The following is a 25,125-nucleotide window of genomic DNA, read 5'->3' on the forward strand; positions in this document are numbered from 1 at the left end:
CCCATCTTGATTCCCAATCCCAGATTTTCTATCATTTACCATGGATCTTGTCAGACTCACAAAGTGCACAGACTGAGTGAATATATGCAATACAAATTTAAAATCCAAGCATGTAATGAAGCTGGTGAGGGACCACTGTCTTGTATCTATACTTTCACTACAACCAAACCTCCACCAGCCAAACTTAAAGGTAAGTATTATAAGCCAGACAATAAAGGTTGCATTAATATGAACTCCAATAGCTCAGATATAAAATTCTGCAATACAGTCTATTTTAAATGTTGAACAATAGCAGAAGACTCTAGTGCTTAATTATGGATTCAAGGTGCAATTTAGAATTTAATAAGACTCCAAAAATTATAATGTTTTACTTTTTAAAAAGTTTTTTAATTCATTAGTTAACGCACAGTATACTATTAGTTTCAGGTGTACAATATAGTGATTCAACACTTCCATACAAAACCCAGTACTCATCACAAGTACACTCCTTAATTCCCACGACCTATTTAATCCATCACCCCACCCACCTCCCCTCTGGTAACCATCAGTTTGTACTCTATAGTTAAGAACCTGTTTCTTCGTTTAATTCTCACTCTTTTTTTCCTTTGCTCATTTATTTTTCTTCTTAAATTCCACATATGAGTGAAATATGGTATTTGCCTTTCTCTGACTACCTTATTTGGCTTGGCATAATACTCTCTAGCTCCATCCACATCTTTGCAAATGGCAAGATTTCATTCTTGTTGTGGGTGAATAATATTCCACTGTAAATATATACCACTTCTTTATCCATTCATCAAATGATGGACATTTGGGTTGTTTCCATAATTAGGCTATTGTAGATAATGCTGCGATACACATCAAGGTGTACGTATCCCTTTGAACTAGTATTTTTGTATTCCTTGGGTAAATATCTAGTACCGCAAATGCTGGATCATAATGCAGTTTTTTTTTTTTCACTTTATTTAAATTTTATTAGTTAACATACAGTACAATATTGGTTTCTGGAGTAGAGTTCAGTGATTCATTACTTACATACAACACCCAGTGCTCATCACAAGTGCCCTCTTTAATACCCATCACCCATCTAGCCCATCCTCCACTCACCTCCCTCCATCGACCCTGAGTTTGTTCTCTATCATTGAGAGTCACTTATGGCTTATTTCGCTCTCTCCTTTTTTTTCTTTTCCCCCTTCCCATATGTTCATGTTTTCTGTCTTAAATTCTACATATGCATGAGATCACATGATATTTGTCTTTCTCTGACTTATTTCACTAAGCATAATACACTTTAGCTCCATCCATGTCATTGCAAATGGCAAGATTTCATTCTTTTTGATGGCAGAATAATATTCCATTGTATAATATACCACTTCTTATTTATCTATCAGTCAATGGACATTTGGGCTCCCTCCACAGTTTGGCTGTTGTTGATAATGCTGCTATAAACAGTGCGTTGCATATATCCCTTCAAATCTGTATTTTGTATCCTTTGGGTAAATACCTACTAGTACAATTGCTGGATTGTAGGGTAGTTCTATTTTTTAACTTTTTGAGGAACCCCCAAACTGTTCTCAAGAGTGGTTGCACCAGTTTCCATTCCCACCAAGTGCAAGAGGGTTCCCCTTTCTCCACATCCTCACCAACACTTGTTTCTTCTGTTAATTTTAGACAATTTAACCAGTTGTTCCTTGTGTTGTTGATTTTAGCCATTCTGTCAGATGTGGTGTGATATCTCATTGTAGTTTTGATTTGAATTTCCCTGATAATCAGTAATGTTGAGCAACTTTTCATATGCCTGTTGGCCATCTGTATGTCTTCTTTGGAAAAATGTCTACTAATTTCTGCCCATTTTTAATTAGATTATTCATTTTTTTATATGTTGAGTTTCATAAGGTATTTATATATTTTGGATATTAACCCTTTATTGAATATGTCATTTGCAGATATCGTCTCCCATTCAGTAAGCTGCTTTTTAGTTTTGTTTTTTCCTTTACTGTGCAGAAGCTTTTTGTCTTGATGAAGTCCGAATAGCTTATTTTTAATTTTGTTTCACTTGCTTCAGGAGACATGTCTAGAAAGAAGTTGCCACAGCTGATGTCAAAGAGATTACTGCCTGTTTTTTCCTCTAGGATTTTTATGATTTCCTCTCTCACATTTAGGTCTTTAAATCACTTTGAATTCATTTTTGTGTATGGTGTAAGAATATGGTCCAGTTTCATTCTTTTGGATGTTGCTGTCCAATTATCCCAACACCATTTGTTGAAGAGACTTTTTCCCACTGGATATTCTTTCCTGCTTTATGAAAGATTAATTGACCAAATTTCATTTGGTCATTGACCAATTTTCATTTCTGGGTACTCTATTCTGTTCCATTTACCTGTGTGTTTATATTTGTGCTAGTACCAAACTGTTTTGATCACTACAGCTTTGTAGTATACTTTTAAATCTGGGATTGTGATACCTCCAGCATTGTTTTTCTTCTTCGAAATTGCTTTGGCAATTCAGGGTCTTTCATGGTTCCATACGAATTGGAGGATTGTTTGTTCTAGCTCTGTGAAAAAATGCGGTGGTATTTTGATAGGGATTGCATTAAATGTGTAGATTGCTTTGGGTAATATAAACATTTTAACAGTATATTTTCTTCCAATCCATGAGCATGGAATGTCTTTCCATTTCTTTGTGTCCTCTTCCGTTTCTTTCATTAATATTTTACAGTTCTCAGAGTACAGGTCTTTCATCTCTTTGGTTAGGTTTATTCCTAGGTATCTGATGGTTTTTAGTGCAACTATAAATGGAACTGATACCTTAATTTCTCTTTCTGCTGCTTCATTATTGGTGTATAGAAATGCAACAGATTTCTGTACATTGATTTTGTATCTTGTAACTTTTATGAATTTGTATATCAGTTCTAGCAATTTTTTGGTGGATTCTTCTGGATTTTATGTATAAAGTATCATGTTATCTGCAAAGAGTAAGAGTTTTACTTTTTCCTTGCTGCTTTGGATGGCTTTTCTTTCTTTTTGTTTTCTACTGCTTAGGCTGGGACTTGCAGTACTGTGTTAAATAACAGTGGTGAGAGTGGACATTCCTGTCTTCTTCCTGACCATAGCAGAAAAGCTCTCAATTTTCCCCCATTGAGGAGAATATTAGCTCTTGGTTTTTCATATATAACTTTTATTATGTTGAGGGATGTTCCCTCTAAATCTACTTTATTCAGGGTATTTATCACAGATAGATGTATTTTGTCAAAGATTTTTATACATCCATTGAAATAATCATATGGTTCTTATCCTTTCTTTGATTAATGTGGTGTATCACAATGATTGATTTGGGAATATTGAGCCACACTTGCAACACAGGAATAAACCCCACTTGATTGTACTAATGATTTTTTTAATGTGTACTTGGACTCAGTTTCCTAGTATTTTTTGAGAATTTTTGCATCCATGTTCATGAGGGATATTGACCTGTAATTCTCTTTTTTAGTGGAGTCTTTCTCTGGTTTTGGTATCAGAGTACTGCTGGCTTCAAAGAATGAGTTTGGAAGTTTTCCTTCCTTTTCTGTTTTTTTAGAATAGTTTAAGAAGAAGGGGTATTAACTCTTCCCTAAATGTTTGATAGAATTCATCTGTGAAGCCATCTGGCCTGGACGTTTGTTGGGAGTTTTTTGATTATTGATTCAATTTTATTGGTTATTGGCCTGCTCAAGTTCTCTATTTCTTCCTGTTTTGGTTTTGGTAGTTTGTGTTTCTAGTAATTTATCCATTTCATCTAGATTGTCCAATGTGCTGGAATATAGTTTTTCATAATATTGTCTTACAGTTGTATTTCTGTGGTGTTGGTTATTTCTCATTTGTGATTTTAGGTATATGGGTCTTTCTCTTTCTTTTTGATAAGCCTGACTAGGGGTTTATCAATTTTATTTTTTTCAAAAAACCAGCTCCTGGTTTCACTGATCTGTTCTACTGTTTTTTAGATTCTGTATCATTTATTTCTGTTCTAATCTTTATTATTTCCTTCCTTCTGGCTTTAGGCTTTGTGTGTTGTTCTTTTTCTGGTTCCTTTAGCTGTAAGGTTAGGTTGTTTATTTTCTTCTTGAAGTAGGCCTTACTGCTATATACTTCCCTCTCATCACCACTTTTGCTGCATCCCAAAGGTTTTGGACCACTGTGTTTTCATTTTCATTTATTTCCATGTATTATTTCTTCTTTGATTTCCTGTTTGGCCCTTTGTTTAACTTCTATGTATCTGTGATCTTTCCAAAATTTTTTTTGAATTTTATTGTTATGTTAGTCACCATACAGTACATCATTAGTTTTTGATGTGGTGATCCACGTTCCATTGTTTTCATATAACACCCAGTGTTCCATGCAGTACGTGCCCTCCTTAATACCCATCACTGGGCTAACCAATCCCCCCTCCCCCCTCCCCTCCAAAACCCTCAGTTTGTTTACCAGAGTCCATAGTCTCTCATGGTTCATCTCTCCCTCTGATTCCCTGCTTCATTTTTCCCTTCCTTTTCCTAATGTCTTCCATGCTATTCCTTATGTTCCACCAATAAGTGAAACCATATGATAATTGACTTTCTCTGCTTGACTTATTTCACTTAGCATAATCTCCTCCAGTCCCATCCATGTTGATGTAAAAGTTGGGTATTCATCCTTTCTGATGGCTGAGTAATATTCCATTGTATATCTAGGCCACATCTTTATCCATTCATCTGTTGAAGGGCATCTTGGCTCTTTCCAAATTTTTTTCTTGTGGTTGACTTAAAGTTTCTTAGCGTTGTGGTCAGAAAGAAATGCATAGTATGATCTCAATCTTTTTGTGCTTCTTGAGGCCTGATTTGTGACCTAGTATCTAATCTATTTGGCTAATGTCCCATATGTGCTTGAATGTGTGTTCTGCTGCTTTAGGGTGGAATGTTCTGAATATATCTGTTAAGACCATCTGGTCCAGTGTGTCATTCACAGCCATTGTTTCCTTATTGATTTTCTGCTTAGACAATCTGCCCATTGATGTACATGGAGTGTTAAAGTCCCCTACTATGATTTTATTATTATCAATTAGTTCCTTTATGTTTGTTATTGGTTTGTATATTTGGGTGATCCCATGTTGGGGCATATTTTCAATTGTTAGATCTTCTGTTGGATTGTCCCCTTTATTATGATATACTGCCCTTCTTTATCACTTCTTACAGGCTTTGTTTTAATGTCTAGTTTGTCCAATAAAATTATTGCAACTCTGGCTTTCCTCTGACATACATTTGCATGATATATGTTTCTCCATCCCCTCGCTTTCAAACTGCAGGTGTGCTTATGCCTAAAATGAGACTCTTTGGATGCCTGGGTGACTCAGTCAGTTAAGCATCTGCCTTCAATTCAGGTCATGATCCCGGGGTCCTGGAATCAAGCCCCGTTGTGTTCCCTGTTCAGCAGGGAGCCTGCTTCTCCCTCTCCCTCTGCCCCTCCCCCCTACTCATGCACTCTCTCTCTAAAATCTTTTTAATTTTTGAAAAAATAAAATGAGTCTCTTATAGGCAGCATATCAATGGGTCTTGTGTTTTTTATCCATTCTGACACCCAATGTCTTTTGATTGGAGCATTTAATCCATTCACATTCAAAGCAATTATTGATACATATGTATTTATTGCCATTTTATTACTTGTTTTGTTGTTGTTTCTGGGGATTTTCTTTGATCCTTTCCTATCTTTGTCACTTTTGGTCTTTCCAGTCAATGAGTGGAAAATATTTAATATTTCTTGCAGGGCTGTTTAGTGGTCATGAACTCCTTTCTTTGGGAAACTCTATCTCTCCTTCTATTCTGAATGACAGCCTTGCTGGATAGAGTATTCTTGCCTGAAGATTGTTCCCATTCAGTACTTTGAATATACCATACCACTCCATTCTCATTTGCCAAGTTTCTATTGAGAAATCTCCACCTAGCCTTATGGGTGTTGCCTTATAAGTTAAGGACTTCTTTTGTCTTCCTGCTTTTAATTTTTTTATCACTATATTTTGCAAATTTCAATACAGTATCTCTTGGTGTTGGCTTTTTTTTTTTTTTTTTTTTTTTTTTGATGGGAGTTCTCTGTGCCTCCTGAATCTGGATGTCTGTTTCTCTCCCCAGTTTAGGGATGTTTTCAGCTATTATTTCCTCAAATAAATTTCCTGCCCCCTTCTCTCTCTCTTCTTCTGGGACTCCTATCATACATATGTTACTACATTTGATGGAGTCAGTGAGTTCCCTAAGTCTATTCTCTTGCTCCATAATTCTTCTCTCTTTTGTTCAGTTTATTTTCCATTACTTTCTCTTCTAGGTCATTCATTCATTCCTGTGCTTCTTGTAGCCTGCTGTTTATTGCACTGAGCCTCTTTCCAAGCTCATTTATTGCATTCTTCATCTGATTTATTCTTTTTAAACTCTTTTATCTCTGTGGTAAGGGTCTCCCTGATGTCTTCAACTGTTTTCCCAAGCCCAGTAAGTATCTTGCTGCTTTTTAAAAATTTTTTATTGTTTCTTTAAATTCTCTATCAGGCATGTTACTTATATCTGTTTCCCTTAGATCTCCTGCCATGGCCTTATCTTGTTCTTTCACTTGGGATAAATTCCTCCATCGTGGCATTTTGTCTAAGTCTCTTCCTTCTTCTCTGTGTTAGAAAAGCCACTTATGTTTCCTGCTCCTGAAAGTAATGGCTTTATGAGGAAGAGGTCACATGGTGTCCAGGACCTGGCAGTTCAGGAAGCATCTCTGGTGTGTGCTGTGTGCTCTACTGTTGTGTTTTGTCTGCTCTATCCTTCGGGCCAGTCACCTGCAGAGGCTCTCCTTGCCTTGTCTGGGCAGTGTTTGGGCTCTGGCTTGAATGTGGTGTTAACTAGATGTGCTCTGATATTCTTGTGAAATGAGACCTGATACTAACTTCCACTAGAACTGAGGCCCTGCAGAACTCTCAGGTTGGAAGACATGGTGTGGGCAGAGGTTTGTGCTGGTCTTCTAGGGGAGGGGGCTGCTGCACTGGGACTGAAACAAGCTTGACTGAGAAGAGCAGAACTGCAAGAGCATAGAGGCATGGGACTTGGTGCAAGCAAGTTAGGCAGCCAGTATAGGTGGCTCTGTGTTTATGCTTAGGCCAGGGAGGGAAATGGTACCAGCCAGCTGCTTTGTTCACTGAGAGGTATCTCCATAAACACTGCCCCTCTAAGAAGCACTCCAAGAAGAGTGAAAAATCTCCCCTCCATGAGTCCCAGGCATTCTTCAGATTCCTGTTTCCTCACTGTATACCCCTGGGTTGTTTGCCTGCATTCTCTCCAAGAGCAGAGCTCTATCCCAGCCAAGGCCACCAACCTTTAAAACTCCAGGCTTTAAGACTCACTGGTTGCAAGAACTCACGAAATTCAGCCCCTCTTGTTTTCCAACCCAGTGGTTATAGGGAAACATTCTCCTGTGCACTGCCCTGTGTGCTCCTCTCTCTCTCACCCTTCTCCACAACCAGGCAACCTCCTCTCCATGGTAGCCAGGATCCATTTCTCCCCTAAATCATGTCTCCACACTTCCTACCTTCTTCAATGTGGCCTCTTCTCTCCCTTTAGTTGTGGAGTTTGTTCCATCAGTCTTCAGGTCGATTTCTGGGGTATTTAGGGTAATTTGATAGTTATCCAGTAGTGTTAGTGGGACATGACAGGCCTAGGGTCCTACTACTCTGCCCCCCAAAATCATAATATTTAAAAAAATATCTTTGAAATCAACTAATTCAGCCAATCACTCTACCACCACAGCCCATTTTTTAAGAGAAAGAAGCGAATTCCCTGAATGGTAAGTAACGTAACTAAAGAACACTGTGAGCCAGCAGCAGAGCTATAATTGGTATGGTAGGCTCCTGATCCCCATCATAGTTCTCCTTCTACTTTGTCATGATATCCATTCCTTGCTCATCTCACATGTTTTCAAATGGATTAAAACACACACACACACACACACACAAATATCAGCTGATAGGTTTAATTATACTGATTAAAGCTAAAAAATATACTTAATATATGGTACATATTCATACATATTTAGTACAAATATGTAACTTCATATTTGGTAATTAATACACAGTTGGTAATTTCTGAAACTGAATTTAATCTCCCTATTTGAACAGTGAAATCGACTGCTTTCTATAATACATAACAAGGTCAACTTACAGTCATGAAAGCTCAAGCTTTGAGCATTTTTTCCTTCTCATTTGTGAAATTCAGTTGTTCCAATCTTTCCACACAAGTCCAATCACTATTATGAAGTAGTCTGTTTTCAGTGAAAAGCTAACTGGAACATACTGGAATTAAACATGACTTAGACCACAATAATTCCTTGTTCTCTTCTTATATATTTAAGATTCATTTTCCTGAAATGTATAGAGACTAATAACATAAAGACCCTGCCCTCCTTTCCTCACACAGTTGCTGTGATCCTAAAATAAAATTATTAACGTATGTGGGGCACTTGGGTGGTGCAGTCAGTTGAGCATCGGATTCTTGGTTTCAGCTCAGGTCATGATCTCAGAGTCGTGGGACTGAGCCCCACATCAGGCTCCATGCCTAGTCCGGAGTCTGCTTAGGATTCTTCCCCTCTCCCTCTGCCCCTCCTCCCTTCTCTCTCTAATAAATAAATAAAATCTTTTAAAAAATTGTTAATGTATGTGAAATGCTTCCAAATATATGATGCACCATATAAATACAATGAAAAAGATTATACCAGTAGGGATTAAACAATAGTAATAAAACTCATAAGGTGTTAGTAACAAACAAACACGCATTATTGACAGTTTTAAGTTCTTGAAGTTTTTATTACAATTATTCAGATGCTTGATGGTATTGCAAAAGGCTTTATACTAAGAAATATAACTATAACTATATATTTCTTAGATTAAGTGTACATGGACTGCCTTTTAATCATCATGGAAAACTGTATCAGAATTCAACATATTCAAGATCATCTAGGAAAAATGAAACCCTCTAAACTGAAATTCTCTTTTTCTAGCACCTAAATTACAGCATGTGAATAGCAGTATTTGTGAGATCAAATGGGAGTCTTTGGAGCCAATAAAAGGAGATCCCATTGTTTACAATCTTCAACTCATCAGTCAAAAAGGAACTGACCTGGTAAATTCTTGCAAATTTAGTCTTTAAAATTTTATAATTTTATATTCTACTGGGAATTGAGCTCTTGTTGAGGAGTAAGATACCCTTTTACAATGTTTAAAGCGATGAAATCTTATCCAAAAGTCCTACCTTCTCCCTAATGCTTTATGTACATATTATTTTGGGACAATTTGATTATTCATTCAATTAACATATTACTATTGAATGATTTGATATTTCTAGGTTTCACTGATCACATGCACAACTCACTCCAAACCAAATGCAAATAAAGTTTAACAATTATAAGTCTTTGTTATTTCTTACACTGGACAAAATTACCTAATAGTACTGGGTCCTCATGATATTAGAGACTGTAAGCATAAACTTTTAGTTTTGCTTTGAATGTATTTATGAGGTGAATGGGTTAATTCATAGTTTTCTTGTTGTCAAAAACTATACCATATTTTTTATTTGGTAAGACAATAAAATTTTCATTTTGTCTCATTTTTCTTTAGATATATAAAGGACCAGACACTTCATTCTCCTTTTCCAACTTTGTGACAAATGCACATTATCACTTCAAGGTCTGTGCTGGACGCCAATATCAGAATTCTGCTGGGATACAAGAGCTCTGGGGACCATATAGCCCCAGTGTTCTCTTCTCAACTCATAAGCAACATCCAAGGCCTGGAAAAGGTGGTGGACAAAAGGGGAGAAGCAGCACTGGTATAGAGAAAGATGAAAAGCCCAGGATAGAAATGAGTAATGATACATTTGTTCTAATCCTTGTGACAGGATTTGCACTACTTGCTATTCTGTGTGCTGTTATAATTCAACATTATCTAATCAACTAATGTATTTTTATGCATTTTACCTTTTTAGGAATTTCTAAAACAAATTACATCAAATACTGAAATTGCTAGATACATCTCAATTCTTACTTTAAATCTCATTTGGTAGAACATTAAACATTTATCTGACAGTAAAAGAACTGCCTTACACTCAAGAAATTCATTGTGACAATAGAAGAGATTTTATAAGGAAACAGGTCTATTTTAAATTTGAGAATGTTAGCAACAAAAACACTTCCACTATTACGTAAAACTATCTAAAACCTCTCATGAAAGCTATTCTCTGCCTTAATTTTTCTAAGTAACCTTTTGCAAATTTTTGAGAATTATGAGAGGATAACAGCATTTGGGAATTTTATTCAGAAGGGGGAAAAATCAATTCTATATGTCAACTTACATTCGTATGAAATAATAAAAACATATCTACCAACTGTCTGTATTTTAATTTTTTCAAAGTAACATATTCAGCTGTTTAGCTTGTACCATGATAATTACTTTGATAGTGGGAAAATAGTAACTTATTGGCATTTTGTGAGTAGAAGCTGGAAAGTGGGGAGCCATTTTATACTATTCTAAACTCTTTAAAATACACTCAGTGATGATTACCGTGTAATCACAATGATTAAACATACATATAATGACTCATATTTGTACGTCGTATATTAAAATGATTTCTTCTGGTGAGAGACAGACTAGCACACAGGGGAGCTGGTGGGGAAAATGAATCCCCATAGCAGTTGGCTTGGATAGTGAGAGGGGCCAAATTCTGTGGTTTGGTGCAACCAGCAGGACTTGAAGCCTAGAGTGTTAAAGGTCAGTGGGCTTGGCTGGGATAGAACCCAGAGGGCAGTATACTGCTCTGGAAAAAAAGGCAGGCAAACAACCTATGGATACCAGCGTGTAAACAGTGATCTGAAGAGTGCCTAGGGCACACAGTGGGGAGGTTATTCACTCATCTCAGAGCCCATCCAAGAAAGTGTTCACAGAGAGACCCTCCAGCAAAAAAGGGACTGTCAGGCATCATTTTCCTATACCTGCCCCTCAGCATAAGCATAGGGCCATCTGTGGAAACCAGCACAGCACTGATACTTGCTACCTAACTTGCTTACACAGAGCCCTGCCCCCACCCCACACTCCCATGGAATCCCCCCTCCCAGTCATGCTTGCCTCTGTCCCGACACAGGAGGCCCCATCCCCCAGAAGACCAGTCAAACCTCTGCTCATGCCACATCTCCCAACATAGGAGTTTTGCAGAGCCAGCTGACATCTCATTTCACAAATAGACCAGAGTATACCTAGTTTAAACGTGCCACATTCAGGCCAGGGACCAAACACTGCCCACAAGAGGCAAAGAGAGACTCTGCAGATGATTGGCCTGAAGGATAAAGCAGCCAAGACAAAACAGCACAGCAAACACAGCACCCATTGGAGACACTCCCAAAAGTGCCAGGCCCCGGGGGACAAGGGACACTACACAGCAGGGCACTACAGGACCTCTTTTCATAAGGCTATTACCCTCCAAGAACAGGAGATACAGCTGACTTTCCTAACACAGAGGAAAAAGGCACAAAAACTTAAACAAAATGAGAAGACAGAGAAATTTATCCCAAATGAAAGAAGAGGACAAGGCCATGGCCAGTGATCTAAATGTAGGAGATATAAATAACATACCCAATAGAGAATTTAAAGTAATGATCTTAAGGATACTCACTGGACTTGAGAAAGGAGTGAAAGACATGAGTGAGACCCTTAACACAGAGATAAGAAATAACAAGGAAGGGGTGCCTAGGTGGCTCAGTCGGTTGGCAGCTGCCTTCAGCTCAGGTCGTGATCCCAGGCTCCTGGGATTGAGCCCCATATCGGGCTCCCTGCTCAGTGGGGAGTCTGCTTCTCCCTCTCCCTCTCCCTCTCCCCTCCCTGCCTGGCTCACAGTCTCTCTCTCACTCTAAAATAAATAAAATCTTAAAAAAAAGAAATAACATGACAGAGATAAAGGATTCAATAAACAAGATGAAAAACACACACTAGACAAACCATAAGAGACTCTTAATCATAGGAAACAAACTGAGGGTTACTGGAGGGGAGGGAGTGGGAGGATGGGGTAACTGGATGATGAACATTAAAGAGGGCACGTGAGGTAATGAACACTGGGTGTTACATAAGACTGATGAATCACTGAACTCTACCTCTGAAACTAATAATATATTCTATATTAATTAACTGAATTTAAATTAATTTTTTTAAAAGATGAGAAACACACTTGATGGAATGAACAGCAGGATGCAAGAAACAGAGGAAGAAATTAGTAACCTAGGAGACAGAGTAATGGAAAGTAATCAAGCTGAACAAGAGAGAAAAAGCAATTACACAACATGAAAATAGACAGGGAACTCAGTGACTCCATGAAACATAGGAGTCCCAGAAGAAAAAAGAGAAAGGGGCACAGAAAATTTATTCGAAGAAACGATAGCTAAAAACTTCCCTCATCTGGGGAGGGTAACATATCCAGATCCAGGAGGTACAAAGAACTCCCATCACAATCAACAAAAGCAGATGCACACCAAGACATACTGTAATGAATTAGCAAAATATAGTGATAAAGAAAAAAATTTAAAAGAGGAAGATAAAAGAAGACAGTGAGTTACAAAAGGAAACCCATAAGGCCAGCAAGGGATTTCTCAGCAGAAAATTTCCAAATCAGAAGAGAGTGGCATGATATAGTCAAAGTGCTGAGTGGGAAAAATCTGTAGCCAAGAATACTCTTCCAGCAAGGCTATCATTCAGAATAGAAAGAGAGACAAAGAGTTTCTCAGACAAACAAAAACGTAAGAAGTTCATGACTACTAATACAGCCCTGCAGGAAATATTAAAGGTGATTCTTTGAGTGGAAAGGAGAGAACAAAACTAACAGTATAAAGGTAGAAAACACAAAGGTAGTGAAAATGAATATTTCTATAAAAAATCAGTCAAGGAACTCACAAAATAAAAGGATATAAAATATAACAACATATACCTAAAACGTAAGGAGGAGTAAAGAATGGGTTCAAACTTAAATGACCATCAACTTAACAGAGAGTGCTATATGCACAAAAGGTTATATACAAACCTAATAGTAACCATATATCAAAAACCACAAATAACTATGCAAATAAATCCAGAGAAAGAAATCCAACTATATCACCAAAGAAAATCAGCGAACTATAAAAGACAGAAAGGATCAGAGAAAATCTCCAGAAAGACAAAACAAGTAATAAAATGGCAATAGATACATACCTATTAATAATTATTTTGAATGTATATGGACTAAACACTCCAATCAAAAGACAGAGGGTGTCAGAATGGGTTAAAAAAACAAGGCCCATCTATATGCTGCCTACAAGAGACTCATTTTAGATGTAAAGACACCTTTAGATTTAGAAACATCACGCAAATGGATGTCAAAAGAAAGCGGGAGTAGCAAAGGTTATGTCTGACAAACTAGACTTTTTTGTACTTGTGTTGTTTTTATCCTGCTTTGGTGTCAGAGTAATATTGGCCTCACAGAATGATTTTGAGTGTGTTCCCTCTATTCTACTATTTATAAGATTTTGATAAAGATTGTAATTATTTTTTGAAATGTTTGACAGAATTCTCCAGTGAAACCAGGTAGTCTTGGGTTTTTTTGTGCTAGGAGATTTTTCAGTCCTAAGTCAACTTTCATTCTTGTTATTGGTAGAAGATGATTTCCCACTTCTTAGATTCAAGATTCATGATTCAATCTTGGTAATTTGTGCATTTTTAGGAATTATCTGGTTTTTTTCTAAGTTATCTGATTTGTTAGTATATAAATGTTTATAGTAATCTCTTATCTCACTATGTATTTCTGTGATATCTGTTGTAATGTTTTCTCTTCCATTTCTCATTTTGGTTTTTGAGCCTTCTTTCTTTTTTCCTCAGTTAATGTAGCTAAAGCATTGCCAAATTTGTTTATTTTTTGGAAAAACTGGTCCTTACTTTCAATGTTATGTTATTGTTTACTCTGGTCTCTATTTTTTTATTTCTGATTTTTCCTTGTTATTTCCTTCCTCTACTAAATTTCAGCTACCTTTCTTCTTTTTCTAGTTCCTTGTGGTGTAATGTTAAATTGTTTTTTTCTTTCTTTTTTTTTTTTAAAGATTTTATTTTTATTTTGACAGAGAGATAGAGAGCACAAGTAAGCAGAGAGGCAGGCAGAGAGGGAGAAGCAGGCTCTCTGCTGAGCAGGGAGCCTGACGCGGGGCTTGATCCCAGGACCCCAGGATCATGACCTGAGCCGAAGGCAGCCGCTTAACCGACTGAGCCACCCAGGCGCCCCAAATTGTTTTTTTCTTAATACTAGCATTTATATCATAAATGTCACTCTAGCATCTACTTTTGCTGCACCCCATAGGTTTTGGAACATTATGTTTTTTCTTTTGTTTTGAGATGTATTTTGATTTGCCATTTGATTTCTTATTTGGCCTACTGCTTGTGCAGGAGTCTGTTTTTAGTATTTACATATTAAATATTTAGTATTTTAAAAAAGGGAAAGCTGTCATGAAAATTAAAAAGATAATGACGGGTCAAAAAAAAAGACAATTTGAGTCAGAGTTTATGTTACTTGAAGCTGAGGACAATCTAACCAATACAATTTCCACACATAGAGGAGGCAATCAGGTGTTTTAATTTGAATCAAAATGTAGTTTTTATGAGCTTATCTGCAAAAGTCTTCATCACACTTACAAAAGTTAAAAAATATATTATTACCTAGAGGTGAGTTAACAGTTTCTGGCAAATCTTGACTTCATTTGATGTTACAGTCATCTACTTTGAAGTGACAATGGAGTCTAACTGTATTATAAGCAAGTTGAATTATGCCCTAGAGAGCAAAACCAGAGGAATTCTGAGTAAAAGAATATGATTCTAACAGTTGAGTGATGAGAAGCAATTGCAGGAAAAAGAATAAGAAGTTTGTGTAATCTTGTTGGATGCTTGCTTTGTTAGTAATATTCTTCAATGCCAAGATTCAACCTAAATGTTGAATAATCATACATGATATTAAATTGCTTTGGTGAAGCTCCTTTCTTCTAACAGACTCATAATTTCTTTTAGGGATCATTAGATACTATCTCATTCATCTTTACTCCATCCTTATGATTATTCCTATTGTACAGATTGGTAAACTGATCTTTGTGTGGTCAACAGTAGTACCTGGTCTAAAACTATCCTTTGGCAAGGAAGAAAAATAAACAAGCAAGGTTGTCTATTGCAGAATGAAAGCAATGATTCTAGCTGCCTGGAGTGGAACTAGAATCAGCAACGTAAAGGTAACAGGAGCCAGTTTCAGTTCACAATAGAAAAGTTTTCCTAACAAGTAAATGTCCAAAAATGGAGTTGGCTGCTCCAAGGATTCTTGAATTTAACTTCTCATCATTACAAGTTTGAGAGCTACATCTGTCAGGAATGCAATAGAAAGGATTCTTCCATTGTTGTGATATCTAAAATTCTATGAAAGTTACAATTATATGATTCTACTCTCAAATACTGAGAGAAGCGACACTCTAGTGAATACTATGTGCAAAAAACGGGTAAAAAGGGCGCCTGGGTGGCTCAGTTGGTTAAGCGACTGCCTTCAGCTCAGGTCATGATCCTGGAGTCCCAGGATCGAGTCCCTCATCGGGTTCCCTGCTTGGCAGGGAGTCCGCTTCTCCCTCTGACCCTCCCCTCTCTCATGTGCTCTCTCTCTCAAATAAATAAATAAAATCTTTTAAAAAAACAGGTAAAAACTATTAAATAGCTAGACGTTACAGAAAATAAATTCCTGTTTCCTTAATAATCATGACTGTAGGCCCAAGAAGGTAATCTGGGCACCAGTTTTTCCACATATTATTTATCCACTAAGCTAGCAATCCTATGAAAGGACCAGAGATGACCCTCCTACTGTCCTGGAAAAATGAAGAGATAGAAAGTTTTAGCACACCACTTGTAAGTGCTGCTGGCTGATGAGATAAGTGTAATATATTTATTTTTGAGAGTCTGAAATCAACATTGATTTATTTTACCACTGGAACCCTATTACACTCATCTCTCTGGACTGCTCACTAACTCTCTCTCCCTCTCTGGCTTCTCTGTCAATCTTCTCAATGTTTAGTGTGTACCCACTTATTGTGTTTGGTGGCTGCATCACTGTTTGGCGGACAGCAGCTAAAATCAACCCTGGGTGGCCTGACTCCCAAAACAGTATCAACTCATTAGGCCAATAGTTCCTTGTCTATAACATTCTGTGGACCTGTTCTGGTAAGGGAGGATTTCTGGGTTCATATTTACTTACTCATCAATCTGGGAACAACTATTCTCATTAATGTTCTTTACCTGCCCTATCCCATTTTTGTTGCTCTGTCTGTTTGTCTACATTCTACCTCCAATCATGTACTCTTCCAACCAAAAGCTATTATAAGGCAGTGAGGGAAATCTTAACATCATGACATGCCAAAGAACTCATTACATTATCCATTACAGCACTTACCACATTGTGTTTTGTTAGTATTCTTGTCTGTTTTTCTTCATTACACTGTGAAGTTCAGGGAAAGAACTGTGGTTTTATCTTCATATCCTCACTGCCTCATTCAGTGTTTGGCACAGAGTAAGTTTTCAATGCATAACTCGAATGAACAAAATTACCAAAATGCTCACTATCAATATGTTCAAAGTGAGTATACAATAATCTAGGCAATATAATTTTATATTTGATCAAGTCATTTGACCAAAACAATATGCCTGGAAAAAACACAATGCCTTTTTTTTAACAAGAAGGATAGGGGCACCTGGGTGGCTCAGTCATTAAGTATCTGCCTTCGGCTCAGGTCATGATCCCAGGGTCCTGGGATCGAGCCCCACATCGGGCTCCCTGCTCAGCGGGAAGTCTGCTTCTCCCTCTCCCACTCCCCCTGCTTGTGTTCCTGCTCTCGCTATCTCTCTGTCAAATAAATAAAATCTTTAAAAAAAGGATAAACCTTTGCTCAGTTCTGTTTTACAAAGTTGCTTAGATACTTTAGTTTGTTTGATCACACTCTACGAGTGAGTTTGTTAAAAGTTGGCTAAGTCACATTGAGGTATTTTACTGTGAAAAACACTCACAAAGGCTAAGGATTACATAACCACTTATGGTTATAAAATACACGTACTTAGGTAAGTGGGTAAAATGCAAACTTCTAAATAACTTCAAACTTTGAAAACAAGAATGTTTATTGGGCACAGTCTGGAGATAAATTAGGAGTGTCAGCCGACTTGAGTGAAGGCTGGAAGCAAAAAGGATCCAAAATAATAATACAGATACAATAAGTCACAAAAAAATTATTCTATGCCTTTTTATTTTTATATTTTATGATTTTTTAAATAATAGCATCGTGTTTTATTGTTACAAAAGGAATGTGTGTTTATATGAAAAATTTAAATCCACCAATACAAAAACATAAGAATCACTTGTAGAACTATCATATAAAATAATTATAATTAGGGGCACCTGGGTGGCTCAGCTGGTTAAGTGTCTGCCTTTAGCTCAGATCATGATCTCAAGATCCTGGGATCGAGCCCCGCATCAGGCTCCCTGCTCAGTGGAAAGTCTGCTTCTCCCTCTCCCTCTGCCCCTCCCGCTCCTGCCTGTGCTCTCTCTCTGTCTCAGATATAACAAATAAAAATCTTTAAAAATAAAATAAATTAAAATAAAAAATAATTATAAATAGCAATTTGTTGATGGCCTTCTAGTCTTCTTTTGTTGAATCATATGAATAATTAAAAAAGTAATGGTATAATTAATTTGATTTAATAGCTGTATTAAGGGAAGGAGTTAAGATGGTGGCATAGTAGGAGGACCCTAGGCTCATCTCATCCCTCAAACACGACTCAATAACTATCCAATCATTCTAAATACCCCAGAAATCAACCTGAAGACTGACAGAACTAATTCCACAACTAAAGCAGGGGGGTGCCACACTGAAGAAGGTAGGAAGTGTAGAGATGTGGTTTGGGGAAGAAATGGATCACAGGTGATGTGGAGGGGAGAGAACCATGGTCATGGAGAAAGGCAAGAGAGGAACAAATGGGAATGCATAAGGAGAACACTTCCCCAAAGTCACTGGCTGGGAAAACGAGAGGCACTGATTTTCGTGAGTTCTTGCAACCAGCGTGGCTTAAAGCCTGGAGTTTTAAAAGGTCAGTGGGCTTGGCTGAGGTAAAACCCTAAAGGTGCTGCTAGGTCATAAATCAGGCCTCAACAAGTACAAAAAGACTGAGATCAAAGCACTCATATTTTCTGACCACAACACTGTGTAACTTAAAGTCAACCACAAGAAAAAATCTAGAAAGGTCACAAATACATGGAAGTTAAACAACACGCAACTAAACAATGAATAAGTCAAACAGGAAATCAAAGAAATAAAAATACATGGAAAAAAGTGAAAATGAAAACATAGTGGTCCAAAACCTTTGGAATGCAGCAAAAGTGGTCCTAAGGGAACAGTATATAGTAATACAGCCCCACCTCAAACAGCAAGAAAAATCTCAAATACACAACCTAACCTTACACCTAAAGGAACTAGAAAAAGAATAACAAAAGAAGACTAAAGCTAACAGAAGAAGGGAAATAATAAAGATTACAACAGAAATAAATGATATAGAAACTAAAAAAAAAAAAACCACACACAATAGAACTGATCAATGAAGCCAGGAGTTGGTGCTTTAAAAAAACTGATAAACCCTAGCCAGACTCATCAAAAAGAAAAGGGAAAGGACAAAATAAATAAAATCACAAAGGAGACTAGAGAAATAACAAACACCACCACAAAAATAGAAACAACTATAAGAGAATATTATGAAAAACTATATGCCAACAAATTGGACAACCTGGAAGAAATAAATTCTTAGAAACATATAAACTACCAAAACTGAAACAGGATGAAATACAAAACATGAACAGACTGATAACCAGCAACGAAATTGAATCAGTAATCAAAAATCCCCCAACAAACAAAGTCCAGGGCCAGATGGCTTCACAGGTGAATTCTACCAAACTTTTAAAGAATACTTATTCTTCTCAAACTATTCCAAAAAAATGGAAATGAAAGGGAAACTACCAAATTCATTCTATGAGGGGAACATTACCGTTATACCAAATCCAGATAAAGACTCCACTACAAAACAGAACTACGGGACAATATCCCTAATGAGCATAGATGCAAAAATTCTCAACAAAATACTAGCCAATCAAATCCAACAATACATTAAAAGAATCATTCACCATTATCAAATGGGATTTATTTCTGGGCTGCATGCATAGTTTAATATTCACAAATCAATCAATGTGATACACCACATCAGTGAAAGAAAGGATAAGAACCATATGATCCCCTCAATAGATGCAGAAAGAACATTTCACGAAGTACAACATCCATTCATGATAAAAACTCTCAACAAAGTAGGTTTAGAGGGAATAGGCCTCAACATAATAAAGGCTATATATGAAAGACCCACAGCTAATGTCATCCTCCATGCAGAAAAACTGAGAGCTTTTCCTCTACAGTCAGAAACAAGACAGAGATGTCCACTCTCACCACTGTTACTTAACATAGTACTGAAAGTTCTAGCCACAGCAATCAGACAACACAAAGAAATAAAAGGCATCCAAATTGGCAAGGAAGAAGTCACTTTCACTATTTGTATAAGACATAATACTCTATATAAAAAACCTGAATGACTCCACCAAAAAATTGCTAGAACTGATACAAGAATTCAGCAATGTCACAGGTAACAAAATCAATATACAAAAATCTATTGCATTACTATCATAATTGAGGGGTCTATCCATCAAGAAGAACTAACAATTGTAAATATTTATGCCAGCTTGGAAGCACCTAAATATATACATCAATTAGTAATAAATATAAAGAAACTTATTGATATTAATACGATAATAGTAGGGGACTCTAACACCCCACATACATCAATGGACAGATCATCTAAGCAGAAAATCAACAAAGAAACAATGGCTTTGAATGACACACTGGACCAAATGGATTTAACAGATATATTCAGAACATTCCATCCTAAAACAGCAGAATACACATTCTTTTCAAGTACACATGGAACATTCCCCAGAATAGATCACATAGCAGCCACACAAAAAAGCCTCAACAAATTCAAGAATACTGAAGTCATACCAGGAACCTTTCCTACTACAAAACTATGAAACTAGAAGTCAATCACAAGAAAAAATCTGCAAAGACCACAAATACATGGAGGTTAAACAACATGCTACTAAAGAATGAACGGGTAAACCAGGAAATAAAAGAAGAAATTAAAAAAATATGGAAATAAATGCAAAAATAAAAGAAAATGGTTCAAACACAATGGTCCAAAACTTTTGGGATGCAGCAAAAGCAGTCATAAGAGGGAAGTATATAGCATTACAAGCCTACCTCAAGAAGCAAGAAAAATCTCAAATACACAACCTAAAGAAGCTAGAAAAAGAGCAAAAAAGATATCCTAAAACCAGCAGAAAGAAGGAAACAATAAAGATTAGAGCAGAAATAAATGATATGAAACTAAAAAAAAAAAATGTTGATCAACAAAACCAGGAGCTGGTTCTCTGAAAAAAATCAATAAAATTTATAAACCTCTAGCCAGATGTATCAAGAAAAAAAGAAAGGATTCAAGTAAATAAAATAACAAATGAGAGAGGAGAAATAATACCACAGAAACACAAACAATCATAAGAGATTATTATGAAAAACTATATGCCAACAAATTGGACAACCTGGAAGAAATGGATAAATTCTGAGAAACTTAAACTACCAAAACTGAAACAGGAAGAAACAGAAAATTTGATAAGACCAGTAAACCAGCCAAGAAATTGAGTCAGTAATCAAAAAAAAAAAAAACCCAACAAACAAAAGATGGCTTCACAGGCAAATTCTACCACGCATTTAAAGAAGAGTTAATACCTATTCTTCTCAAACCATTCCAAAAAATGAAAAAGGAACAAAAACTGCCAAATTCATTCTATGAGACCAGCATTACCCTGATACCAAAACCAAATAAAGACACAACTAAAAAAAATGTACAGGCCAATATTCCTGATGAACATGGATGCAAAAATTCTCAACAAAATACTAGCAAGATGAATTCAACAGTACATTAAAAAAATCACTCACGGGCGCCTGGGTGGCTCAGTTGGTTAAGCGACTGCCTTCGGCTCAGGTCATGATCCTGGAGTCCCAGGATCGAGTCCCGCATCAGGCTCCCTCCTCAGCAGGGAGTCTGCTTCTCCCTCTGACCCTCTTCCCTCTCATGCTTTCTATCTCTCATTCTCTCTCTCTCTCAAATAAATAAATAAAATCTTTTAAAAAAAAAATCACTCACCACAATCAAATGAGACATCCATGGATTGTAGGGAGGTTCAATATTTGCAAATCAATCAATGTGATACAACCCATCACTAAAAGAAAGGATAAGAACCATATGATCATTTCAAAACAGACAAAGCATTTGACAAAGTACAACATCCATCCATGATAAAAACCTTCAACAAAGTAGGTCTAGAGAGAACTTACTTCAGTATAATAAAGGCCATATACAAAAAACCCACAGCTAATATCATCCTCAATGGGGAAAAACTGTGAGCCTTTCACTATGGTCAGGAACCAGACAAGGATGTCCACTCTCAGCACTTTTATTTAACATAGTACTGGAAGTCCTAGTCACAGCAATCAGACAACAGTAAGAAATAGAAGGCATCCAAATCAGTTAGAAAGAAGTAAACTTGCACTATTTGCAGATGACATGATACTATACATAGAAAACCTGGAAGACTCTACCAAAAACCTGCTAGAACTGATATACAAATTAAGTAAATTTGCAGGATACAAAATCAATGTACAGAAATCTGTTGCATTTCTACACACCAATAATGAAGTTGCAGAAAAAGAAATTAAGAAAACAATCCCATGTACAATTGCACTCAAAATAACAAGATACCTAGGAATAAACCTAACCAAAGAGGTGAAAGAGGCAAAACATTGATAAAAGAAACTGATAACAACACAAAGAAATGGAAAGGCATTCCATGCTCATGGACTAGAAGAAGCAATAATGTTAAAATGTCCATACTACCCAAAGCAATCTACAGATCTACAGATCTAATGCAATCCATATCAAAATAGCAAGAGAATTTTTCACAGAACGAGAGCAAATAATCCTAATATTTGTATGGAACCACAAAAGACCCCAAATAGCCAAAGCAATCTTGAGAAGGGGAAAAAAAAAAAAAGCTGGATGTATCAAGCTCCCAGATTTCAAATTATACTACAAAGCTATAGTGCTATAGTATTCAAAAAGTATGACACTGGCACAAAAACAGACACATGGATCAATGAACTAGAATAGGGAACCCAGAAATAAACCCACTTATATGGTCAATATTCAATGACAAAGGAGGCAAGAATGTACAATGGGGAAAAGACCATCTCTTTTCAATAAAAGGTGTTGAGAAAACCAGACAAAAACATGCAAAAGAATGAAAGTAGAACACTTTTTACGTCATATACAAATATAAACCAAATATATTAAAGACCTGAAACCATAAAACTCCTAAAAGAAAATATAGGCGGTAAACTCCTGGACATCAGTCTTGGCAATATTTTTCTGGATCTGTCTGCTCAGGCAAAGTAAACAAAAGCAAAAATAAACAATTGGTACTAGATCAAACTAAAAAGTTTTGGCACAGCAAAACAAGCCATCAACAAAACAAAGGCGATCTGCTAAATGGAAAAAGATATTTGCCAATAATATATCTGATAATGGGTTAATATACAAAATATATAAAGAAATCATACAACCCAAGGCACCTGGGTGGTGCCGTCTGTTAAGCATCCAACTCTTGGTTTCAGCTCAGCTCATGATCTCAGGGTCATAAGATTGAGCCCCGCATCAGGCTCTGCACTCAGTGGGGAGTCTGCTTGAGATATTTTCTCTCTCTGAAATAAATAAATCTTTAAAAGGTAAGAATTCATATAACTCAATGTCAAAAAACAATCACATTAAAAAATATATACCACGGGGAAAACAGTTTCCTCAAAAAATTAAAGATAGAGGGGCCCCTGGGTGGCTCAGTTGTTAAGCATCTGCCTTTGGCTTGGGTCATGATCCCAGGGTCCTGAGATTGAGCCCTGTATCGGGCTCCCTGCTCTGTGGGGGGCCTGCTTCTCCCTCTGCCACTCCCCCTGCTTGTGTTCCCTCTCTCGCTGTGTCTCTCTCTGTCAAATAAATAAATAAAATCTTTAAAAAAAAATTAAAGATAGAAACACCATATGAGCCAACAATTCCATTTCTGGGTTTTTATCCAAAGAAAACAAAAACACTAATTCAAAAAGATGTATGTGTCCCTGTTTACTGCAGCATTATTTATGGTAGCCATGATAAGGAAGCAATCTAATGTTCATCAATAGATAAATGGATAAAGAAGATATAGTATATATATACACAATAGACTATTATTCAGCCATAAACAAGAGTGAAGTCTTGCCATTTGTGACAACATGGATGGACCTAGAGAGTATTATGCTAAGTAAAATAAGACAGAGAAAGAAAATTGCCATATAATTTCACTTACATGTGGAATATTAAAAAACAAACAAACAAAATAGAAACAGACTCATAAATACAGAGTACAAATTGGTGGTTGCCAGAGGGGAGGGGTTGGGGGGGATGAGCAAAATAAGTGAAGAGGATTAAGAGGTACAAACTTCCAGCACAAAATAAATAACTGGGATGTAAAGTACAGCATAGGGATATAGCCAATAATATAATATTATAATAACTATGTATGATAACAGATGGTAACTAGATTTGTCATGTTGATCATTTCATAATGTATATAAATATCTAATCACTGCATTGGGATACCTGAAATTAATATAATATTGTATGTCAACTATACCTTAATTTTAAAAATACTATAAAAAAATCAAAGAATATTTTTGGGGGTGAGGGGCAGAGGAAGAGGGAGAAAGAGAATCTTATGCAGGCTCCACACCCAGTGCAGAGCCCGATGCGGGACTTGATCTCACAACCCTGAGATCAGGGCCGAAGCTGAAATCAAAAGTCAGACACTCAACTGACTGAGCCACCTAGGTGCCCCAAAACAAAAGAATATTGATATCTTGTCCAAATACAAACTACACTTTGCTCATCTACGCTCATATTCAAGCATAGATGTAAAGTTTGACATATTCTATTCAGTCTATAAACTTTGTACCAAAGAAAATGAAAAGATCTTATCTGCTAAGTGTACATACATCTTATACACAATACTGCTAAAAAAAAAAAAAAAGGAATGTGATTTCTTACCTGGGCTATTGAAGCTTTCAGAATGAAGTTTTGTTCACTTTTAAGTTTTCTCAAAATGTGTAAAAGCACCTAGTGAGATTTTTTACTGTACTGAAATGGAAGGAATAATCTCCATAAAACATGTGCCTTACAGGATAGCTATCATTGTTACTGCCCATAGAAAAGGTGTTAAAATGTTGGCCTGCTGTAAACTTGCTTTCAAAATGCAGGACAAGGAAAATGTCCTTTAATTTGTAAATACACTGAGGATGAGAATGGTGAAAGGATTACAGTTAAACAAAGATGTATATGCTGTCTCTCCAAAACCGCTTGATGATCTTTGAACAGGCCATATGGAGACTAGAAAAGAATTAACTGACCGTGCCCAAGTTGCCTGATGTTATGTGTAGGCTACAACAAAAACTCATACAGAAACTCATACAGTTTTTGGAAATAAGACTACCTCAGAACAACAACAAAAACTCATCAGAAAGTCACCCAAGTTAAACAGGACTCTTGTTTCTTTACTAAAATTTTAACTTATTTGGAATCCAACTTCAATTTCACAAATTGAAACTACCTCTGCGCTTTAAAGCCTTTTTCCCTCAGGGGAAAAAAAGGTTTAATTTATGATGACATCTAACATGCTTTGGAATGTTAAAAAAATGATGAACGTTTTAGTCATGGACGGCCTAGATGCAAAGGGCCTAACTGACTGACAAATAGGTGGTCTACCAAGACAAGCCTCTAGTGAATAGACATTTCTGGAGA

The 25,125-nt window shown here is 36.6% G+C and overlaps 1 protein-coding gene across 1 annotated transcript in view; it reads left to right on the plus strand.

The window, feature by feature from the left end:
* LOC118356499 (fibronectin type III domain containing protein 3C1-like) overlaps positions 1 to 9,981 on the plus strand; it is a 96,422-nt gene extending 86,441 nt beyond the window's left edge. The window contains exons 16-18 of the mRNA XM_035725444.1: positions 24 to 190; positions 9,027 to 9,148; positions 9,643 to 9,981. Coding sequence (XP_035581337.1) covers positions 24 to 190; positions 9,027 to 9,148; positions 9,643 to 9,981 — 628 coding nt within the window. The remainder of the gene's footprint in view (positions 1 to 23; positions 191 to 9,026; positions 9,149 to 9,642) is intronic.
* The last annotated feature ends 15,144 nt before the right edge of the window (positions 9,982 to 25,125 follow it).

The sequence above is a fragment of the Zalophus californianus genome, chromosome X (assembly GCF_009762305.2).
Source record: "Zalophus californianus isolate mZalCal1 chromosome X, mZalCal1.pri.v2, whole genome shotgun sequence".
Classification (NCBI taxonomy): Eukaryota; Metazoa; Chordata; class Mammalia; order Carnivora; family Otariidae; genus Zalophus; species Zalophus californianus.